Raw genomic sequence first — 14,516 nt, 5'->3', positions numbered from 1 at the left:
CTGACCTAAGGTTTCTACATGCCAGGGAACACTACCTTTAGTGGTGCATTCTTGGCTTCAGGGAATTCCCTTTCATCCAGCCTCACCCAGCGCTGTATGAACTGCTGAACGATAGGGTTTTCATTGTTGACAATCTGGAATCCTGTAATGTTGGCTCCCCCATGCATGACTCTTTCTAGCAAAATATCAGTAAAACCCTAGAAAGAGAATAAAAGAGTCATGATTGTGGAAGGCTGTGAGTTTTTACTTATCATAACTGATTAAAGTGCTAAAGAGGAAATGAAAATTTTCTCCCTGGGATCACTCTATAACAATCAAGAAAACTCTGAATACAATGATATATATTAATTCTAACTCAAAAACAGCAACAACAAACAACTCTGGTAATGGACTAATTCTTAGGGCACTGTGTCTCTGAAACTATAGTCATAATGGAGAAAACATGCATTATCCATTTTAGTTCCTGAATCTTTATTTAGCATAGTGGCGGCAAGGACAAACATAGGTGTCAACTTCAAGCAGATGTTTTCATTTGTTACCTGTATTTTTAGTGTTTCTTCATGGAGTACAAATATGATGCTTCATGTAACTGGGAAATTGAAAAGTTTGATCTGAACTATAGGAATAAAAAACCTTTCTTCAGCTTAACATGCCAAACACAGCAGATTGCTTCAGATTCTGATGAGCACTTTCAACATTTGTGACTTACAGAAGTGCCAAAGACAGAAATTGATAGTTTGGTTGTATATGATGGCACAAACCCCAGGATATGTCACACATGTGTCCATAAGCAAGCCTTGACATTCACCTCATAGCATCCACCATTTTATTTCTCTCTTGCTCTGGTTATGATTTGGTGTCTCTGCCATCCAAGCCTCCTGATACACCTCCTTAGGTTCACAGCAAGCTATCTCCACTGGTTCCACCGTGCATTGCTAACTTGTAGCACACCTCTCCCAGGAATTGTGCTATTTTTGTTGGATACCTGTATTTTTCCAGTTGCTGCTGATGTATTTGTGTCTTCAGTGGGTTGAAGCCAACATTTATAAAGAAGGGAGAATTCTTCCCTTCTTTAGATTCTCCTCCCTAACATTTTGTGTAAAATTTTCAAATATTCAGAAAAGTTGAAAGAATTGTATGGTGAATACCTATATACTTACTACTCATATTTTACAATTAATATTTTTCTATCCATCCATCAATACATTTCATTTTTTGGATGTATTTCAAAGTAAGTTGCAGACATCAGTTTACTTTACACTAAATGACTTTGGCTTGTAGTTTTTCCTTTCTTTCATTCGTTCGTTTGTTCTTTCATTTGTTCTTTTGTTTGTTTTGTTCATTCTGTCTTTTTATTTGTCCTTCTGTTCATTCTTTCATTTTTCATTCTTCTTTCCTTTTTCTTCCTTACTTCCATCTTTCTTGAGGTAAAATTTACATTTCAACAAAATGCACAAATCTTTGTTTTCTTTTTTCTTTTTTTGTCTTTTCATTTACAGTTGATATACAATATTATATTAGTTTCAGGTGTACAAAATAGTGATTAGACATTTATATGACTTACAAAGTGATCACCCTAATAAGGCTAATACCCCTTGACACCATACATAGTTATTATAATATTACTGACTACTTTATATCCCTGTGACTATTTTAAAATTTTTTTAATTTTTCAATTAAATGTTTAATATTGTTTTAGATTAGTTCCAGGCATACAGCATAATGGTTAGACTTTTATATACTTTATGAAGTGATCCTCTGATTAGTCTAGGACCCATCCAGCACTATACATGGTTATTACAATGTTATCGACTATATTTCCTATGCTGTACTTTACATCCTATGACTATTTTTATAACTGGCAATTTGTACTTCTCAAGCTCTTTACCTTTTTCATCAATCTCCTCAACCCCCTTTCCATTTGACAACCATCATTTTGTTCTCTGTATCTATGAGTTTGTTTCTATTTTGTTTGTTCATTTTATTTTGTGTTTTAGATTCCACATATAAATGAAATCATGTGGTGTTTGTCTTTCTCTGACTTATTTCACTTAGCATAATATCCTCTAGTTTAATCCTTGTTGTTGTAAATGGCAAGATTTCATCTTTTTTTAATTGCTGAGTAATAGCCCATTGTATATATATACATCTTTTTTATCCATTTGTCTGTTGGTGAACATTTTGGTTGTTTCCATATCTTGGCTATTGTAAATAATGCTGTAGTGAACATAGGAATGCATATATCTTTTAGAATTAGTGTTTTAGATTTCCTTGGATAAATACCCAGAAGTAGAATTGCTGGGTCATATGGTAGTTCTATTTTGAATTCTTTGAGGAACCTCCATACTGTTTTCCATAGTGGCTGCACTAATTTTGCAATCCCGCCAACAGCTCATGAGGGCTCCCTTTTCTCCACATCCTCGTCGACACTTGTTTGCTAATTTATTAATAATAGACAATCTGACAGGTGTGAGGTAATACATCATTGTTGGAAATGCAAATTGAAACCACAATGAGCTGTCACCTTACACCTATCTTAAATGTACTGCTCAAATTTGACAAATGTATACCCTTTTATTATTCAAATCCCTATTTTCTAACATTTTCTTTTTTTGCATTATAAGTTTTTTCTTGAAGTATAATAATGATGTAGAAAAGTGTACCTCTCTTTAAGTATATAATCTGATGAATTTTCAGAAACTGAACACATGAATGTAACTAATATTTAGAAGCCCCCCTCTTGTGTCTCTCCAGTCATTATCCATACCCCTGCTTTTTAAAAAAATTATATTTCTTTAACATGGGCAACAAGGTAATCTTAGAAAACATTTTAGTGAACAGCTTTTTCAGTTATTATATTCTCCTTCTTTTTCTTTTTATAACTGGGATATGAATCAATGGAGACTGGCCAAAGAGCCAAATAGTTTGCATCACCGAGAATAATTCCTATTTTTAGAAAATTACAAAGTATTTTTTAAATTGACATACATTAACTAGTTAGGATAAGTTTTCTCCCAAAAAGCTCCTTCATGAAATAAACTTAAGACTGTGTTTTCTCCCATTTGCTCCCCCTGCACTGTAACCAGCAGAGAGGCTTGCTTGTGTATAAAGCCTAGCAGAGGCTCCAGTGGGGGTTTAAGCTTAACTATTACCCAATTCCACATTTCTACCATCTAAACATACATACAAATAAAGATCTGAGGACAAAACTTTAACAAATGGTTTTAATTAATTTACTGCTTCAAACCGTATTTATCAGTTAACAAGTATTACATAAGAACATTGACTAACTCTCCACCTTCATGCTGGCAGGGGTAAAGAGTGGGCTCTTTCATACTCTCCCATGTATTCAAAGCCTAGGCTGGAAAAGTAGAGCTCCCTTCCTTGAAATGAAGGCGTTGAGAATGCTTCTGCCACCATCCTGGTCCCCAAGGTCAATGGCCACAGCATGTACTAGAAAGCAGTATCTCTTGTGTCCCTCACACTTCAATAAGCACCATACTCCTGTTTACCTAATACTCAGAGCATGTTAAAATGGCAATGGAGAATTAACAAAAGGGAGGGAGAGAGAAAATATCTGAGAAATCTCACACCTTTCTTAAGGCATAAGAGCCATTTGGTTACTCACCATACTACTTCTTTCCAGAAAGATTTTCTCTCACTGCCCTTTTCTTGGCAGAGATACTATAAGGAGGGGTCCAACTCAAATTTACCTCACAAATCTCCCCCACTTACTCCTAAGAGGCTTCGCTCTGCCATATAGGCTCCACATATTTCCACTTGGGTGTCTTTCTTTCCAATGAACGTAATTTGGAAATATGTTCATAAGCATACTCTGTACTAACCTCTCTACCACTCATCAACCATACCACTGAGGACCTAGAAGTTTCTCAATCAACCCATGTTTTATGAAAAACACACCTGGGAATGAGTTCTAGCATACCTCAGACTGGAATCAGCCTGGCTATCTTCGTGAGATGAAGTGCATACACAGCAGCACAAATCAAGCCAAATGAAGGTCACCTCAAACTGCTCTTCAAGCAGGTAAGACCTACAAAACACTAGCTTTTATGGACTGTCCTGAAGGCTTATCTGTCCATGTGGGCAGAAAATATGAGCACAGCCACATGGGAAAAATGGACAGAGCAGAAGTGTAGTAGAAAAAAAAGGAGGTAATAGGTATTTAGAAGATGAAAGGAGAGATCTTGTTGCTAAAGGGCAAGAGTTGGCTGGCTTATGCTGCTGTTTCTCCTTGTAGCCCATTTGCGTTCATTTTGCTTGTTTGTAATGTAATCGTATTCTGCGGTTCGAATGTTGCCCTGGAGCCCAGCATTTAGATGTAGCAACCCACAGCCCTCAAGATTGAGATAATCAAGTCTGGATTATCCCCAAACCCTATGAAAAACACTAATGCAGCAGAGCTGACCAGGATATATCAAGTACATAAAAGAGGAAATGAGAAAAGAGGTGAATGGGAAAGATGGGTATTTAAGCAAAGCTGTTCTGGCTTACAGGCTGAAGTTGGTTGATTCTCGATCATCCTATTTCTGATACCTTTTCAAAAAACATTTTTCTTTTTGTATCAAATATTGCTAAATCCCACAGTTCAACTAGCTACTGACATTCTCCAAGATTGTACAAATTAAAATTGCTAGATGTCTCTTTTTGAATTGACAACATATCAACCTCAAATTTGGATATAAATGCCAAATATCTCTAAACCCTCTATAAAAACACTAAGATAAAAGAAATGATCACCAAACAGATAAAACAGGTAAACAAATAAAAGGGTAAAGAACAGTAAAAAGAAGGAAGTTAAAAGAGAGTTGTTGGCTGTGGAATAAAAATTGCCTGACTCAGTCTCCCTTCAATCTCTGTTCTATTGTTTTAAAATATGTTGTTTTCTTTCACATATTGCTAGATTCTATTGTAGGTGTGGACAAGCATAGTACATGACATTTTGAAAACTGAGGCCTAACTCTCTCCAAAGCCTCAATAAGGACACTAATTCAGCAGAGCTGACCACCAAACCTTTAATAGATAAGTGATGATATGAGAAATTGGGGGAGGGGATGAATAGAGACTAGTGGTAGACAGGGTTGTATTAGGATAGAGGTTCTGGCTCTCTTTCTCCTCTTATCCTTTTATTTTAAATCATTATTCTTGCTCATAACCTCTTGCTAGATATCCTTTTTGAGCTTTTCATCCACAGACCTTGAGTTTGGAAAATTGAGGACAAATTTCCTAAACTCTCTGTTATAACATGAACTGAACAGATCTGCCACCATGGATCCAGTAAGTAATAGGGTAAAGAACAAGAGGAGAGAGTGGTTGCATGGGGGGTTTAGATGCTGGTTGTTCTAGGTCTACTTTTTTTTCCCCCTTTTTTGATCTTTACTTGAAGTTTGCCACCCAAAGCCTGTACTTTTGGGAATTTTGATCCCCTTTCCTAGCTAAACCTTGTAAAACAATTCTTGTAACAAGATTGGTCATCCAGCACTGATCTCTAACAGGAGAAGGTTAAGGAATGTATAAATGGATGTTATATGAACACCCTAGCTAAATGATTAGAGTTTCCTAGCTCCTGGCCATTTTCTCCCTCACATTGTGATCTACAAGTGGAACTTCCCAGTCTAGTTTTTTGTTTGTTTGAGAACTGAAGTATCTGGCCTACCTGAAGCCTTTGTAAAATTGTTCACACAGATTTTACCACCCAAAAGCATTAAGTAAAAGTGGAAAATGAAAAGAGATAGGGTAAGATGTTGAGACAGATACTTTAGGAGAGAGCTTCTGGCTAAAGAGAGAAGTCTCTTGTCTCCTAGTCCCCCATTTCATTCCTTCCCATGATCACCAACACTTTGGAAGGGTCACCCACAATCTTCTATATGGGGGAATTTAGAGTTCCTAGGTGCCTAAAACTTCCATAAAAATCTAATGAAGTAGAATTAGGCTTTCAATACCCAAACCCAAAAGAGATGTGGTTGCAGGTGCAGGAAATGATAGAGGAAGACATACATCCTATCTGCCTGCCAGCTGTCGAATTATTTTCCACTGCCAGCTACATTAGACTCCACCCCTGAAGCTGCCTCTTACTAATCAGTCTTTATCATGTGACCTTTTCCAGAAAATTCCATCCTTACTTTTCCCTGACAGAAACACCCATGGGTGGGACACAATTACCTCACCGATGGTCTCTGACCACTCTCTGAGGCCTCCTTTTCTTAGGTATACTCTAACTACTCCCACTTAGGCTTCTTTCTGGCCCACAGGCCAAGACTTCTCCCTTATACGCTATCCTCTCATGTTGCTGTGAGTAGAAATAGTGATCAGATGGCAGTACATGTGAACAGAGATGGATTTTTTAAATTATTATCAGAAAATTCTTGTTTTTAGAAAATGTAAGTTTAATTACTTGGTTTAACTGTGCACTAGGACAGTTTATAAGTTTTTACTTTTTAACTCATGCCCTTGGCTCAGAACTAAATTAACAATTGTTTTAAAGTACTTTAAATCTTTTTAGTTTGTTCTGACTTTTGTTTCAGGGTTTAAGTGCCTGACCCAAGCATTTCTTCCAATGGCAACTTCTCAGAAAAGGGCAACAAACCCATATACTTTTATTTAATACATGCATTTTAACATGTCTGACTCCAAGAGAAAATTTTTATATTATGAATTCTATGCCCTCACTGAGCTTCATTTGTTTTAAAAATTATATATTTTAAAATAATATACTTTTACCAAAGATGAAATGTATTTCATAAAATTTCTTTGATTTTTTTGTGGTTCATTTTATTTAAGTAGGTTGCCGTTTTATAGCAACTGCTTTACTTCATCCCTGAATCATAGTAGTTCATTATTTGCTTGAAAACTGGTTTCTTCTGGCATGTCCCACCTAACCAAAGATATATTAATTTCTTCTTTTTTTGCCTTTTTTCCATTTTTAATTTTGAGTATGGGGTAGATAGTCATGATTTCTCATATAGCTGGGATCTGAGAATCTACTTTTTCAAGAGGACGCCATTTATCATAAATAGTACATCCGTCAATGAGTTTGTTACATTTTCATGTTTTAGAGTTTGTAAAGCAAATTAATTCTTTATTTTTTTTTTTGAATTTTTAACTTGAATTCACTTTGGACGAGACACCAGTGAGATTCTAGAATCCCTTTTCTAACTGCCTGCTGACAAATTAACTTCCATATTCCATGTGTATCTTAAAAAGAACATATCCCAAAACAAACTTATATTTTCTCAAATCTCCTCTTCTTGCATCCTTTCTTCAAATTAATGTCACTTTAGGCCTACCATGTTACTAGGTGTGGGCTCAAGCACCTGTATTTTTATAAACTCATCAGGTGACTTTGAGGCACAAGTGAGTTTGAGAACCACTGCCCTAGATTATTGTCCTAGCTTCCTAGTTGGTGCTCTGAATTCTAATTCTTTACTTCTCCAATTTATTCTTAATGTAATAAATTTACCTTCATAAAATACAAGTTACTGCATAATACTCTTTTCCTCAAATCATTGTAAGGATTCCTTACTTTCTACATACATATTAACAGCCAAAAATCTTGACTTGACCTTCAAAGATTTCCATTATCTGTTATCTTCTGCTTCCTTGGCCTCAAATATACATTTTATTCAACAGATCTCATGCTCTAACTACATCAGGCCCTTTTTAACCTTGGTTCCTTTCATCTAGAAAGGGTCCCCACTTAATCGTTTACAGCTCTAGCTGTCTCTACTGAAATTTCAGGTTTCCAGAATCATTTCATTTAGTAAAATCATGACTAAAAACATTGATATCAAATTTGTCTCTGTAATCTCTTTCAGGTAGTAAGAGGGCCAATTTGTACCCTTCTTTTGTGCCCCAATTATTACATAAGCTCTTGCACATTGTTGACTGCTTATGAGCTTTTGCTCTCTTTTATTATTGCATGCTTTGCTATGCCTTCTGTGTAATAACTATGTGTGTACACCATAACTTTATTGCTAAATGACTCCAAGGTTCCAAATCCCTTGCTATACTATGTAGGATATGTGTTGAGACCATTTTATTTTTTCATAGGAATTTTAATAATTAGAAGTGATGATTAGATACTTAATGATTTTTGTGTGCTTAGACTAGACTTACCAAATTTTAAGGCTGCTTACATTTCACCAACTCAGTTTGGTTACAGTGGGTTTTTTTGTTTGTTTGTTTGTTTTTGTTTTTTGGCTAACACCCTCTGTGCAACAATGACCATACTTGTGGGAAATATGGATAGAATCTCCAGAAATTATTCTTTTGAGAGGGAAACTACTCATTTGGATTTGTAAGTTCTGCTATATTTCATCAATTGTATCACCTCTTAATCATATCACATCTGTTTGATCCAGTGCACTATTGCATACATCTGAATGCAACCGTGTAAAACCAATCATGACCTCTGTGCCTAAGAAATTCATACAGGGTTTTGAAAGCTACATTTGATTAATTCTCTAAGGCCATCTTTTACACAGACATTGGTTATACAACTGGCATCCAAACACAGATTGCCCCTGATTTGAGAATAGCCACACAACCCAGTCTTCCAAAGATTCAGATGACTTTAGTATTATCCTGCCTCCCTCGATTTATACTTACTGCAATTCGATTTATTTCTAGTAGAGTGGATAATTGAGAGTTGGAAATAAATATATTCAGTGTTTGCTTTTAGTTCACTTATTTTTAAGATATCATGGGGAGATTTCCTTCATATAATACTATTCTTTGTACAGAGAAGAAAACAGAGACAAGATAAGTTGGGTGGCTTTCATTGAATTGATGGTAGATTATGGGTGAGTAATGGGAAAGGTGGCTTGCCTTTAGGAAAGATAAAAGCATTAGAATTGGAGTTGGAAGGCTGTCATGGACAAGTATCTATCTCAGTTTGGGTGAAGGTTGGCTCTGCCTTTAGTGCCATTTGTATTGTTGATCTGGGTGATGCTTTGAGAGAGAAATGAATAGTAATTGTGGTAACTCAAGTTATCAGGTTGCTAATGAGAGACACAAGTTTTTTTCTAGAAGCAGCTCCATCCTCCTGGGAAGGTTTAATATGTAGGGTTGAAGACTGAACCATCTATATTAGCACTTGATTCCAGGTTGCTTGTATTGTTCACTCACTGTTTTATTCTTTAATCCAATCAACAGATATACTTTGAAACTGCCTAAGTATGGTCTCTTGGTAAAATGGTGAGCCATATCAAACTTGGTTCCTGAGCTTACAGAACTTTAATCTAGTGGGAGTTGTTTGTATGGATATATAAATAACTATAAGTTGACATAAGTGCAATAACTGTAAGTGACAGTAGGAAAATTAACTTCTGATCTCTTTTTTTATATTAACAGCTATATTGAAATATAATTTAAATACTATAAGAGCCATCCATTTGATATTGATTTTTTTAAAACAAAAATGAAATCATGTCTTTTCCTGGTTGAAATTCTTTATTGCCTTTCTTTTGCTGTTGGAAAAAGCTAAAATTCCTTAACCAGGCCAACTAAAACTTCATATAATCAGAATATTGTCACTCGCTCTTCTCTAGCCAAAATTGATTTCTGATAGTTTAGAGACAGTGTCAAGATCCTTTCTGCCTCAGGACCTTGCCACATGCTATTTTCATACAAATAGGTATATCATTCAGATCACTGTTTCAATGTTGCCTTTTCTGAAAGCACTCTCTGGCCATGCCGAGCAGAGTTTTGACTCCCCACACTCTGCCTTTCCTTCATTCCCTGTCCCAGGACCTGTTCTATCACTATGCTAATTATAATAAATTATACAAGTTTGGTCCACCCAATATGAATATAAGGTTCTTAAAGACAATACCTTCTGTCTTCTTTGCAGTGAAGTTGACAAGGTATTAAGCACACGAGTGGTACAGAAAAATCATAACTTACTCTGAAGACCTTTAGAGCAGTTTTATCCAATGTGTGTGTGGACTGCTGCTCGTCTGCTGTTTTTACTAGTCTGAGGTGATATAAGAAAAGAAATTGAGTTTATAAACCTTTATAGCAATTTGACAGGGTAATATTATGGCTGTTGAATCTAATACTAAAAATAGGCTTATATTTTTTATATCTTGTTTTGTTAATTTCATGTTTTTTAGTAATTTATTTTTCTTATACTTCATTGATTGGTCTGTGAAGATTTGAGGTGAAAAAACTGGCCCTTCTTTATAGGCAGTTTGATAAGTGCAGTTTTAGAGAATATGTTCTGGGTGTCTGGGGGAAAAACAATTCTTTCAACTCATCTTGTTAGAATATTGGGTAGGAATTGATCTTTCCATGTTAATTTTAGGCTGGAGAGAGAGGTAACGGATTGGGAGAGGGAAAGCAGGAAAAGTGGAGGAGAGTGAGAGGGAGAGAGGGAAGGGGAGAAGAAGAGAAAGAGAGAAAGAGATGGTTGACTATAACAAAGGTATTTTGGGACAGGAAGAATGAGTCTCAAAATTTGCTACTTTAAGCTGACAAATAACTATGGTTTTCTAAATGTATGGTAGGAAGTTGGACCCCAGCCCAGGCTCTACTCCTCTTTCCCTTGGTTCTCTGTTCTATCTTATTTCCACTTGGAGAAGAAAGTGAATCCACCAGAGAGGCTGTGTACCCAAGGGTGGTGACTGGGCTCCTGGTATTTGGGACCAGTGGGAGTATTTTCCTTCAATCCCACATCATTTGCCTGTAAGGTCAGACTCCAGCCCAGTGAGCTGTGTGTTTATACGCTATCTGCTGAGGTGTCAGTGATTACAATAGGTGGCTTTGAACATTTACATTTTTTACTTAGAACATTAAAATGGAAAAACAAAGGAAGAGAAAGAGTAGAGAACAAAACAGAAAGACCTGGAAAGAGAAGGTTGCAGAAGGGAACAGTTAGTTATTGACAAGCAATACAGGGTGATCCAATCTCATTCGAACTAAAAAATGGGCTTATGTTTTCCCTCTAAACAAAGTGGGCCCTTCTCTGTTTCAGGTACATCCCAAATTTTGGTAAACTGCAGAGTTCACCTCTTCAAGCGTAGGTTACTCCTGGCGGTCTCTTTTGGGTTCTAGTTTATGAATAATGTTTTTATTTTAGTAGAAATTTGAAAAACTTAGATGTAATCTAGTAACCCCCATCATTATTTCCTGGCATACTAATAATATGAATGAGGCAGATGGAGAGAGAAAGAGAGAAGAGAGAGCAAGAGAAACAAGGAAGATGTGAGAGAGCGAGAGCGAGAGCGAGAGCGAGAGCGAGAGCGAGAGAGAGAGAGAGAGAGAGAGAAGAGAAAGAGTATGAAGAGAGAGGGGATGGAGGGAGAAAGAGAATGAATGAATACATGAATGAATGTGGCAGGAGAGAAACAAGTAATGGAGATATAATTGGTACCTGTTAAGATACATTTTATGATGGCCCTTTGGACAAGATTTAAACCCAGATTCACAAAGCTGTCCTCGTTTTTTAAGCCTTTTTCTCTCTGATCACTTCACTCTCATAAATTTATAGTTTATACTTCATTCATATACATTTATGTATTTGCAAATGTTCTTATGTGAGTTTTGTGGGGCTGGCCTTCTGTCTCATTGAGATGCTTCAGCAGGTAACATTAGAAGAGCAAGGTGCTCTATTAAGAGTTTGATCAACCTGGAGTGTAAACCTAGGTTGGCAATGGATTAGCTTTGAGACTTTGGGCTAGTCATGTTCTGAGCCCATTTCCTGATCTCTAATGAAATTGGAGAGGTGAGTGGATAAGAATTCTCTCCTCATAGGAGTTCTGAGACAAACAAGAAGTCTAAAGAAAATAGCTAGCACAGCAGGGAGAAGTCTAAAACACTTTCTTCTTACCTTCTCTCCTAGCATGAAGGCCTGCTTGATTTTCTGCTCTTGTGGCTCTCTACCACTGGCAGCTAATGTTACCTTACTTGCAGGGTCAACAACTTTCTCTAATTCTGGGATCAGTCTAGACCTAGGTTGGGTGTTCTAAGGTAGAAGTTAACTGGTGTAGCACTGAATAAGTCCTACTATGGCTCACATTCTCTCCTGGGTACCTTAAATGCTTATAGTTTTTTGGTATAATTTTTGAGATTGGGTACCAAATACCTGTCGTTGGATTATCTCAACCCAGATCCAGTTCATTTTGTATCAACTTCTAGACTACTTTGATTGCTCCTTTAGGTTCTCAGCTCTGTTGCAACTTAGTTTACAGGTACTCATACCTCTTTTTGTTTTTGCCCACCTGGGGTGATTTCAAGTCTGTCTTATGACTTTATGTCCCCAAGGATAACAGGGCTCTGGTTTTGCTCTCCCATTTATGTCCTCAATGTTCACCCAGCTGCAGTGACTACCTCTCACTCTTGGCCTTCCATGGTCCAAACTGACCCTCTACAAGGACAAAATGTAGAGATGGTAGTGATCTTGGAGTGTTTTACAAATTTAAGTCATTAATATACCATCTTTAGAGTTTTTTTTTTAAATTTTGCCATAGATGTTTATCTGAAATACCATTCAACTAATATTTTTATTTACATTGACTAAGTTTTTTAGCCTAAATATCTACTTTAGCCTCATTCTGAGGAATGGTATCTGTAAAATCACAGATTTGATGGGGTAGTTATCTTTTCCAATACACATTTAATAGAAATTCAAAACTAATCAGTTTAAGAAGAAGTTTTTCTATGTACTACTTAAAATTATCTCATGTACAAATAGCACACTTTGTGAAATAGAAATCTGGTCTAACTCTCCATTTTACATATTAAGAAACAACTTCAGAGAGGTTTAGTTTATCACAAGTCTAGTTAGATAAATTCTTGGAATGTATAGCTGTCTCCTAGTTCCTGATCTAGTGTGCTTTTTTCATTATTTATAGGGTTAATATAGGGTTTTATCTGCTACTATTCACATATATTTAAAAAATAGTTCACAATATATAACATGCCTGGGAACACAGTAAAGGATCCTGATCCAGGACCTTACCATGACAGAAAGAGGTTATTTGACTGATAAATTGTATAAATGATGGTTACCTCTGGTACTTGAGTAGAGAAATATTACCATTGTAGAGAGAGTCCTGAAAGAGGAAAAACAATTAATTATGGAATAACACCTAAGAAGAAATGATATCACCAACTAGTACAAAATTTATAAGAGACTCACTTGCTCTATTTGCATGTCCACTTCCAGCCTGACCAGATCACATCTTTGGCCCATGCTCCTGATTGGATCTTTTGTTTCTTCCAAGAACTTCAACAATTTAAAATTTTCTGCAGCTTGTTGTTTACTTTGAAACTTACATCTTGACATCTGAAAGGCCTTTGTTGAAGCATTCATGAACTATTGAAGTGTTCTCACATTACAGTTGTTGTCAGGGAAGGTCCATGTAAAAGCATATATAAGTCTTTGCCAGATAGAGCTCAGTAGCAAAGGGGACACTTGGGGCTCTGGTGCAGGTGATTCCAGAGAGCTTAGGTAAGCAGTGTGACTATTTTTGAATTCATATTTGTAGAAGGAGGCAGTGGTTCTATGTTGTTATTACACCAAGACATAGATTGACTTCTTTAGTTTTCCTCTAGCTGGCTCATCTTGAAAGGAATCATCTTCTTAGCTTCACTTACACTTTTTTTGACCATCTAAATGACTTCTATATAGTTTTGGCTTGCTGTATGGGTGTGTGTGTGTGTGTGTGTGTGTGTGTGTGTGTGTCTTTGATGGAGAGGTTTGGGTTCCTTTAATCTGCTTTAAAAAAATCTAGAAACCATGATAGGAATAATCCGTCTCATTATTTTTATCAGATATTAACAACAGGTATTATCTCTATTGCCCATATGCAATGTGATATAAAGTACAGGGACTTATGGAAACACATGGCTGTGTTCCAATAAAAAGGAGATTACTAGAGAAAGAGAGATGGTGGCAAGTCAAAGTATGGTAAATAAGTTCATATTTTCATTACCCAGACTGACATAACACTATACATCACATTCTTTTACAAGGAACAGACGTTGCTTGCTCTTGCAGTAGGCATCCTCCAAAACTTTTATAATTCTGAGTTCCTTGTTAGTTCTGTGTCAGTTCACCATTCTTTTCCCCAAACTTCTAGTGATTCTCTCTTGTAGTTCTATCACTCCTCAGGCTTACTTTTCTGTCATGTTTGTATCTCAAAGTTGAAACCAGTGCTCACCTAAAGGATTATTAGTAGGACTGGGGAGGCCTAGTTGGAATTCTAGCGTGAGAAAGGTCTTTATAGATCATCTGGTCATCCTAGGCCAACTGAGACAGCCATTGCTGTGCATGGCTCAGATCTCCCTTTAAGATAGAATCTCCCTCCAGCAGTCGAGTTAGCTGACAGACTCCAGCCTCAGGTGCCTTCAGGGTCTGCCTTAGCTTTCAAGCTGGAGGTGTGTGCTTCCTAGGAAGCTGCCAGCCAATGGCTGAGCAGTGTGTGTGTGTGTGTGTGTGTGTGTGTGTGTGTGTGTGGTGGGGGAGTACAGTGGCTTTCCATTTTGGGGTAGTGTAT

The 14,516-nt window shown here is 36.7% G+C and overlaps 1 protein-coding gene across 9 annotated transcripts in view; it reads right to left on the bottom strand.

Annotated features, from left to right (window-relative positions):
* GRIA3 (glutamate ionotropic receptor AMPA type subunit 3) overlaps positions 1-14,516 on the bottom strand; it is a 346,637-nt gene that overhangs the window by 107,425 nt on the left and 224,696 nt on the right. For 7 of the 9 annotated variants that reach the window (XR_004952901.1, XR_004952902.1, XR_004952903.1 and 4 more), the window contains exons 6-8: positions 13,027-13,070; positions 9,922-9,991; positions 36-197 (exon numbers count right to left, since the gene is read on the bottom strand). Coding sequence is in view for 6 of the 9 variants with exons in the window: in XM_036227316.1 (XP_036083209.1) it covers positions 36-197; positions 9,922-9,991; positions 13,027-13,070 (276 nt within the window). In the remaining 3 variants the exon portion in view is untranslated. The remainder of the gene's footprint in view (positions 1-35; positions 198-9,921; positions 9,992-13,026; positions 13,071-14,516) is intronic. The other 2 variants (XM_016136089.2, XM_016136084.2) reach the window with 1 other exon arrangement.

Source organism: Rousettus aegyptiacus, unplaced genomic scaffold (assembly GCF_014176215.1).
Source record: "Rousettus aegyptiacus isolate mRouAeg1 unplaced genomic scaffold, mRouAeg1.p scaffold_m13_p_9, whole genome shotgun sequence".
Classification (NCBI taxonomy): Eukaryota; Metazoa; Chordata; class Mammalia; order Chiroptera; family Pteropodidae; genus Rousettus; species Rousettus aegyptiacus.
The sequence above is the reverse complement of the archived record's forward strand: the minus strand, read 5'-3'. Positions and strand labels throughout refer to the sequence as shown.